Genomic DNA, 8,808 nt, shown 5'->3' on the forward strand with positions numbered 1-8,808 from the left:
AAACAATAGATTATTAGATTATTATAGTTGAAACGTGTTTTTCAATTGATCATATTTAAACCATTCCAAAAAAAATACTGGGTTCATCTTAAATAAATAATCATAAAATTGAGTATAAAATCTAGAAACGTACCTAATTTGTATGCATCTTTTATAACAAATGGCATTAAACTCTACACTTGTATGTGTTTTATTATTGAATTTTGTTCCTTGTTCTTGATCGGACGGTCAGATTTGCACCATCTGAACGACGGATGATCAGATATTCAAACGTTCAGATTAAAGATCGACCACGGGGAAACCCTTTGGAATTTCTCGCGCCGGTGAGGAAGAGAAGATCGGAGCGCAGGGTTTGCTTCCTGGCGACAATCCGATCTGAAATTCATGGCCGCGGCTTCAATTGCAGTTGTGCAAAGCGCAAGATCGGTGCCCAGATCGCTGAAGACGAGCAGCGGTGCTCAGACTGCCTTCTCCGTTGTGGCCCATCGCTCGAATCTGGGAAAACCCTTTTTCGGGAAGGATTTGCGGGTGAAAAGGAGAAGATTTGAAGCTGTGAGATCTTCCGCCCCTTCCAGAATGATATCGCCCGTTATGGAATGGCAGGATTGTAGGTTGGTTTCCTGGCAATTCCCTCTCGCTTTCTCTTTTTTCTCACTTTCTAGGGTTCTCTTGGGACGGAAAGGAAGCAGTTTTTTTTCTCGAATTGTGGAGTTCTGGAACGCAATTCGCAATTTTATTGCATGTTGGGAAATTTTTAATTGAATCTGCCAAGTTTTTCAGTTCGGAGATCGAGATCGATGTTCCCTGCTCAGTCGCATATGACTGTTATTCTGATCGCGAGCTGATACCGGAGTGGATGCCGTTCATTTCATCGGTGAAGGTATTGTTCCTCAGATTGACTCGATTAACTTTATATCTTTGAAATGTTTTGTGCAATTCCAGTTTTGGTGGGTCAACGTATTTTTTATTTTATTTCACCAGTTTATGTTACATCTGTAAGAACATACTTTTATTCTTTCGATCTGTATTTCTTTATATTTTTAATCTTCAAAAGTCTCTGTCTTACCTTATTTCTAGTCAGCTGATGTTTTATTTCTTCTCAGCATGGATTGAAAAAAAAACATCTATCATTGAGAACATAAATTCTGTTTCATCATCTGATTCCACATAGCTCTAAAATACCGAGAACCAAAAAACTGTGCAGAATTTCGTTGTTTCAGACGAAAAATGAATCTATATCTGATTTTTGGAAGCGATTCGTTCATTTGATCTATTAAGTGCATCGTGAAAATTCAAATTTGATTGCCTCAACGGGTTTTGTAGTCAATTTTACCATAGTGTGAAGTCCCAATAATATATGCTTCCATCTGTGCCTATGTTGAATTCACATTCCTCTGAGAAAATTGAGAAATCTTTGGAGACGAAAATTCTCATTCCTCTGATAGAATAAATGATTCCATGATAATATCTCCTCGCTCATCTGATTCCATGTAGAAACAATCGTGAATTTTTTTATGTTTCATATAAGCCTTTTATAAACAGGTATAAGTATAAGGAAAGAGTTAGTCAAATTAAATTCCATTGTGCAAGAAGAATACCCCATATTTAATTGGTATAAGGAGATCCAGTAAACTCTTCATTTTTGTTGATTTGTCGAATGACAAATCGCTGTCGGAAAAGGAATGACTCGATTTGAATAATGGAAAACCTATATTTGAAAATTGTAACCAATTGGAACCTTGACTTAGGACCCTATCGCGGAAGGGGTTGTCTTAGAAGAAGAGGGATGATCAGAGGTGATAGGGATTGATCAGGGATGAGCGTGTTGGAGAGAACTGGGGAAGGGTGGATGATCACACGGGGTAGGGAATCGTTAAGAGTATAAGCAAGAGACCAAAAATTAGCCTTTCAAAGGTAAGAGTCCATTGTGGGATGACCCGGCTGAAGATCAATGAGGCCATCCCTGGGAGATAGGAGATCGTTGGATGGTTGATGATTTATTGATTGGCAATCTCAAAATCGCCATAATCACCTACAAAAGCGTTGTTCTCCTCAGCATGGTTATTATCATGGTTGTGGAATGACTGATGAATGACGAGGACAATGAAGACTCGTCATCTCTTCTGGTCATCTTCATTAGGAATGAGGATGGGGCTGTGGGGGTTGAGCCAAGCTGCAAATTCAGTTCTTCTATCTCGGGCTGATCCAAATGGAGAAAGGCTTCTTTTTGAAGTGAAATTACCCTAGATGAAAATGACCAAACTGTCTTTAATGGGCTTAATTGCCAAAGATGGCCATAAGAGTTAATAGGATTGTATCTGTATCAAGAATAACTGGAAATCAATTTTGTTATTTTTGCTTATGAACGGGTTAAGGGATCTCGTGATCTTCAATATATACGCATGAATTTACCTGGTCTTAAAATTTCCCAGGTCTTGAAGGATAAGCCAGAACTGTCTCAATGGACGCTCAAATACGATGTATTTGGTCGGGATGTTGAATTTTCATGGCTTGCTAGGAACCTACAGGTGCGCGATTAAATCTAGTAGAAACCCATTTTTTGCAAATTAATATATGCGTTTCTCTTTGAATGTCCATTAATTACTGAGTTTTCTATCTGATTTTTCCAGCCAATCCGAAACCAGAAAATCCATTGGAGGTCCCTTGAAGGTCTCCCTAACAGGTATGCCTTTATCAGATAATCCTTCTGTTATTTTTGTTTTACAGAGATCGAGAGATTTTTTCCTAAGAGCATACAATTAAGAAGTTCGTTTTGGCGTTTGGGTTGGGGAGAAAGAGGAAGTGCGGAAAAGGATAGAGAGAGAGATAGATAGGACGATACATATATATATATATATATAGAGAGAGAGAGAGAGAGATAAAGAGTCGGAGAAACGGGTTGAGAGCTGGAGAGACTGAGAGAGTGACAGAAATATTTATGGGGGAGATAAAGAAAAGAAATAAGGGGCAGGGAGAAGGAGAGGGAGATAGAGGGAAAGAGGATGAGATAGAGAGTTTGGGGGCCTGGAGAAAGGGAGATAGAGAGAAGGGGGCTGAAATAAAGAGAGATAGAAGGGATGACTTAGAGAGAGAAAGATGGGGTTCGGGTGCAGAGGATAAAGAGAGGAGATGTATTGGATGATATGGAAAGAGAAGGAAGCGCAATAACGGTTCAGCAGAAAAGGGATGGAGAGAGAAAGGTTGTGAGAGACTGAGATAGCGAGAGATTTATTGGATGAGATGGAAAGAGAGTTAGGGAAGCAGGAGAAAAATTAAAAATAGTTAAAGAGAGGGTAACTGAGAGACGTGTAGGACGTGATAGTGATGCATAGATCAAGTCTGAGAAAATGATTGATAGATAAAGAGGAGGGAGATGAAGGCCTGAGAAAATGATTTATTGATCAAGTGTTGAAGGAAAAATGCTCGTAGGGTGAGACTGAGGGATGAGGGAAATATTCTTGGATGCGCAACAGACAAGAGGATGGACAAAAAGGGGTGGAGATATTAGTATTGTAGAGATAGAGAGATAATGATAAAGACATGAAAGGAGGCAGATGTATAGAGCAAGATTAGCTTTGGTCGACCAGTGCATCAATAGGGAGTAAAATTTGACTTACAGCAAAAGGAATAGAGAGAGATATCCTTGGTGGTACGGTTTATCAATTTTATAGAGAATTGTGTTGAATACATTCTTGGTTCTTTGCTCATCTAAATCTACCTCGTCTGTCGTTCTTTATAATTGAGACAATAAATGCGCAGGGGTGCTGTCAGATTTTACCCTAAGGGACCATCTTCCTGCAGAATTGTGGTGAGAGTCTCTCTTTGTCTCTCTCTCCTGCACTCTCTCTCTCTTTATGGTTTCTCTTCTTCTCAATCTTACTGTTTCCATCTATCTTCCCTCTCTTATCTTCTTTCTCTCTTCCCTTCTCGCTAATCTTTCTCGCACTCCCCTTCTCCCTAATTTCTCTATCTCCCTCTTTTTCTAATTTCTCTCTCTCCCTCTGTTCTTCTCTTTAATTTATCTCTCCACCCCTATAATTTCTCTACTTAACTCTCTCCCTAATTTCTCTCTCCCCTTCTCTCTAATCTCTCTCTCGCTCCTGCACCTTCACTCTTTTTATCTCTCTTGCACTCTCTCTGCCCCTCTCCCCTAATTTCTCTCCCCCTCTCACTGATTTCTCTCTCCTTCCCTCGCTCTCTCTCGTTGTCTCGCTCTTTCTATCATGCACCTTCGCTCCTTATATCGCTCTTGCACTCTCTCTGTTCTCTCTTTAATTTTCTCTGTAATTCGTCTCTCTTTCTCTCTAGGAGGTTACTCTAGTAACACAGTCCTTTTTTTCTTTCTGACGTTTGAGGGTTCCCGCCTCCTTTTTCTCCAGCTCACAGTCTCATATGAGGTGCCCCAGATTCTGACCCCTGTGGCATCGGTGAGCTCCACCCGTCTTCAGATTCTTCGTCTTTCTCTATCTAAACCCCACTCAAAATCTCCCTGCCAGTCAGTCATGACAATTGACGATGTTCATCTCACACATGCAGGCTCTCAAACCCTTCCTAGAAAGCCTTCTCCTCCGTGGTTTGGAGAGCTTCAGCGTCGTGGCCAAGAAGTACAAAGCCGGGGTTCCATGAGCCTGTCTAGGTTCCCACCAGCTCAAGCGGTTGGGCGACGTGGTTCGGACCAACTGGGTCAGACATTGACCCATGTATACCATTGATCATTCTATGCCACCCAGTGGCTGCTCTCTGTATTTATATTACTTGGCACAGTTTCATCAACCAACTCAACAAAGGCTATCTCCATGTAGAGTATGAATTGTGACTCTTGTGATGGCCAGTGGATTCAGCCTGTTTTGGGCTTGGAGTCTCCTAGCCCAAAGAAGGCACTATTTTAAAAAATGAATTACTTGAATTTATAATGACGGCATAAACTAGAAAAATTGGAGGAGCCCATTAGGGTTCGCCCGTCCCGTACCCGGTATCGGATGACGGTATTGGGATGGATGCTGAATCGAGTATCAAACTGTACCGTTTCCTTATCTGTTTCTATCGATATCCGGATATTGGATGACGAGATCGGATATCGGTTGCTACAGTAACAATATCCGATATTGTCTCCGTCTCTTGGAATGGATGACAATATCGGATCTTGGAGTTGGATATCGTATTTTGATATCCAACAAATTAATCCTTGTAAAAATAGGTTAAATAGTCGAAACTCATAAATTAGATTGGGTTAGAGAGGAAAGCCTTTGGCCAAAGGGTATCAAGATAATTTTTTAAACATATTATTATCTCATAATATATATAAGATTCAAATGTTTTGTTTTCTTCCATAAGGGATAATAGGATTTGGAGTTTAAACTCCGAACAATTTGGGTGATGTTTAAAAAATTTGGGTGTTGTTTACATATAACATCTACATTCATGTTCAGTGAAGGCTTTTTCTCTTGATATTGGATATTGATAAACAGATATCGGTTCCGATATCCGGATATCGGATTCTGGTATCCGGCATCTGAGTTCTGCTTCGTCCCTAGCCTAGTCAATATCCATCCTGACATCCGTTATGGATAGGAATGACGATATCTGTTCGACATCCGATATTCGATATCAGAAACCGCCTTGTCATTTACCGGATATCGGTTGTCCAATATCGATAATTGGACGGATATCAGAAGGCCGATCACTAGGTCCCATATTGAAATGTATGTCGTTAATATGAGGAAGAGGGGCTTCACTCAACCAGCCATAATGTCAACATCCATTTTGTAGGGAGTCACTCCCATGCAGCCACAAAAAGAATAGTGCCAGCGTCGTCACGCTAAGGATGACAACGTCATCACGCCAACGTTGTCATCACACCAAGGTATGGATAGGTGGCAAAGGAGAGGGAGAAATGAAATTCACCATTCAAAAGTGGATACCTCATTCATGGGGAATACACTTATTAATTGGGAAATTCGCTACTATCTTCCAAAGCCGGCAAGCAATTGTATAATGTTCTAAATGTTAAATTTCTAAAGCATTACTCATGAACAATCAAACTTTTGTCAACCGTGCTACTCATCTTTACTCTAGAATTGTAAATAAAAACATGAAAAAACCGTAAATTATTAAACATCAATAGACAAATAATACAAATACGCAAATAACATATGCCAAAACTTCATAAATATGAAAATCAGATAGAAACACAAATAATGTTTTTGAAAAACACATGAATATGCAAGTAACATAAATATACAAATACCATAAATATGAAAATAACATTGATATACAAATAACATAAATATGAAAAAAACATAAAGATACAAATAACATAAATATGAAAAAAAACATAAATATACAAATAACATAAATATGAAAAAAAAACATAAATATACAAATAACATAAATATGAAAAAAAACATAATTATCGAATAGCATATACATAATATATATGTATAATACATAAAATACAAAAATAACGTAGATTAGAAAATCACATAAATATACAAATACACAAATAATATAAATACAAAAATATACAAATGACATGAATATGCAAATATGCAAATACATGACTACACAAAAATGTAAACACTTAGTTATGTAATTGTGTAAATATTTAAATGTATAAATATGTAAATCTATGACTATGTAAATATGTAAACAGGTAAATCTATCAGTATGTAAATACATAAATTCAAATATAAATAATAAAAATGTCCCAAACACAGTTTTGCATGTGATTCTCTAGTGAATCCATAGCAAAAATGGAATCTTTACATGTAACAGTTGTTTATTTAACTCTTTCAATTAGTATACCTAAACTTTGACTATGATTTTTTCTGAGGCGTGTAATAGAACTTATAGATTTTATCAAACCGAAACTGAACTCCGACCGAACAGAGACTGTACTGAAGTTTCGGTATAGTTAGAGGCATTGGCCAAGAAACCGATACCGAGACCGAAACCGTCATTCCCTACTGTCAACCGGCAAAAGTACCCCATCGTCGCCATCGGCAATAATCTCATCAACATACTAGAGCTGTTGGATGTAAAAGCGTGATGATCTTGGACGGACGGAACGGGACTGAACGGACTTCAGCTCAGTTATCCGACTGGGGCATTTTGGTTTGTCTGATTCGTCATTCGTCTGGGTTTCGTCATCGTCACAAGTTCGTCATCAGTCCCATTCCATTATTCATCCATTACAGAAAATGGAATGGATAACGGATGAATGGACGACGAAATAGATAGTGATAGAGAGAGAGAGAGGGAGGGGTAGCGATGGAGAGAGAAAGGAGGAGAGGGAACGATCGAGAAAGAGAAGGAGAGGGAGTGGTCGAGAGAGAGAGGGAGGGAGAAGAAGAGGGAGTGATAGAGAGAGAGAGAGGGGAAGAGTGAGTGATCAAGAGAGAGAGAGGAGGAGGAGAGGGAACGATCGAGAGAGAGAAGAGGGAGTGGTCAAGAGAGAGGGAGGGAGAAGGAGAGGAAGTGATAGAGAGAGAGGGAGTGATCAAGAGAGCGAGAGGGAGGGTGAAGGAGAGGGAGGGAGAAGGAGAGGGAATGAGAGAGAGAGAGGAAGAGGGAGTGATCGAGAGAGAGAGAGGGAGGAAAGGGAGTGATAGAGGGAGAGAGGAAGAGGGAGTGATCAAGTGAGAGAGAGAGGAAGAGGGAGTGATCGAGAGAGAGAGGGAGGAGAGGGAGTGATAGAGAGAGAGAGAGAGGAAGAGGGAGTGATCAAGAGAGAGAGAGAGAGAGAGGAAGAGGGAGTGATCGAGAGAGGGAGAGAGAGGGAGGAGTGGGAGTGATAGAGAGAGAGAGGGAGGAGAGGGAGTGATAGAGAGAGTGAGGAAAAGGGGGTGATCAAGAGAGAGAGAGAGAGAGAGGAAGAGGGAGTGATCAAGAGAGAGAGAGAGAGGGAGGAGAGGGAGTGATAGAGAGAGTGAGGAAGAGGGGGAGATCAAGAGAGAGAGAGAGAGGGAGGAGGGGGAGTGATAGAGAGAGTGAGGAAGAGGGGGTGATCAAGAGAGAGAGAGAGAGGAAGAGGGAGTGATCGAGAGAGAGAGAGGGAGGAGAGGGAGTGATAGAGAGAGTGAGGAAGAAGGAGTGATCAAGAGAGAGAGAGGAAGAGGGAGTGATCAAGAGAGAGGGAAAGAGGAAGAGGGAGTGATCAAGAGAGAGAGAGAGGAAGAGGAAGTGATCAAGAGAGAGAGAGAGAGAGGAAGAGGGAGTTATCAAGAGAGAGAGAGAGGAAGAGGAAGTGATCAAGAGAGAGAGAGAGAGGAAGAGGGAGTTATCAAGAGAGAGAGAGAGAGAGAGGAAGAGGGAGTTATCAAGAGAGAGAGAGAGGGAGAAGGAGAGGGAGTGATATAGGGAGAGAGAGAGAGGAAGAGGGAGTGGTCAAGAGAGAGAGATGGAGGGAGAAGTAATGAAGAGGTGTTTTACTCGCCACTCAAGCCACGTCAGCGAAGCGTCAGCCAATAGGGACATTAATAAGAGCAGTCTAGTAATAAACTAACACATACCCTATACTCGTTAAGAGACTTAGAAAATAGGATTAAATATAGGAACAGATAGACAGCTAGGATTCAAGATAGATAGGATAAACAGATAGACGGCTAAGATTCAATGTAGATAGGAAAACAGATAGACGGTTAGGATTTAAGACGATATAGCCGTTATAGCCTGTTATAACGGCTAGGGTCGTTCGATTAGTTTATAACGTACATATAGTTATAAAATTAAGCTACTATAAGTAAGAACCAACATGTACGTTTCATTTTGCGGAAAATAACGATCTTAACGGCCTCGCCTTTCTTCTTC

At 40.4% G+C, this 8,808-nt stretch overlaps 1 protein-coding gene across 1 annotated transcript; it reads left to right on the forward strand.

Moving 5' to 3' along the window:
* The first annotated feature begins 294 nt into the window (after positions 1-294).
* LOC144714426 (uncharacterized) lies at positions 295-4,810 on the forward strand. The gene is made up of 7 exons (XM_078589170.1): positions 295-611; positions 781-880; positions 2,433-2,528; positions 2,631-2,683; positions 3,760-3,808; positions 4,380-4,427; positions 4,537-4,810. Exons 1-7 carry the CDS (start codon positions 385-387, stop codon positions 4,624-4,626), a joined length of 663 nt encoding a protein of 220 aa, XP_078445296.1. The 5' UTR covers positions 295-384; the 3' UTR covers positions 4,627-4,810.
* The last annotated feature ends 3,998 nt before the right edge of the window (positions 4,811-8,808 follow it).

Source organism: Wolffia australiana, chromosome 17 (genome assembly GCF_029677425.1).
Source record: "Wolffia australiana isolate 7733 chromosome 17, ASM2967742v1".
Lineage (NCBI taxonomy): Eukaryota > Viridiplantae > Streptophyta > Magnoliopsida > Alismatales > Araceae > Wolffia > Wolffia australiana.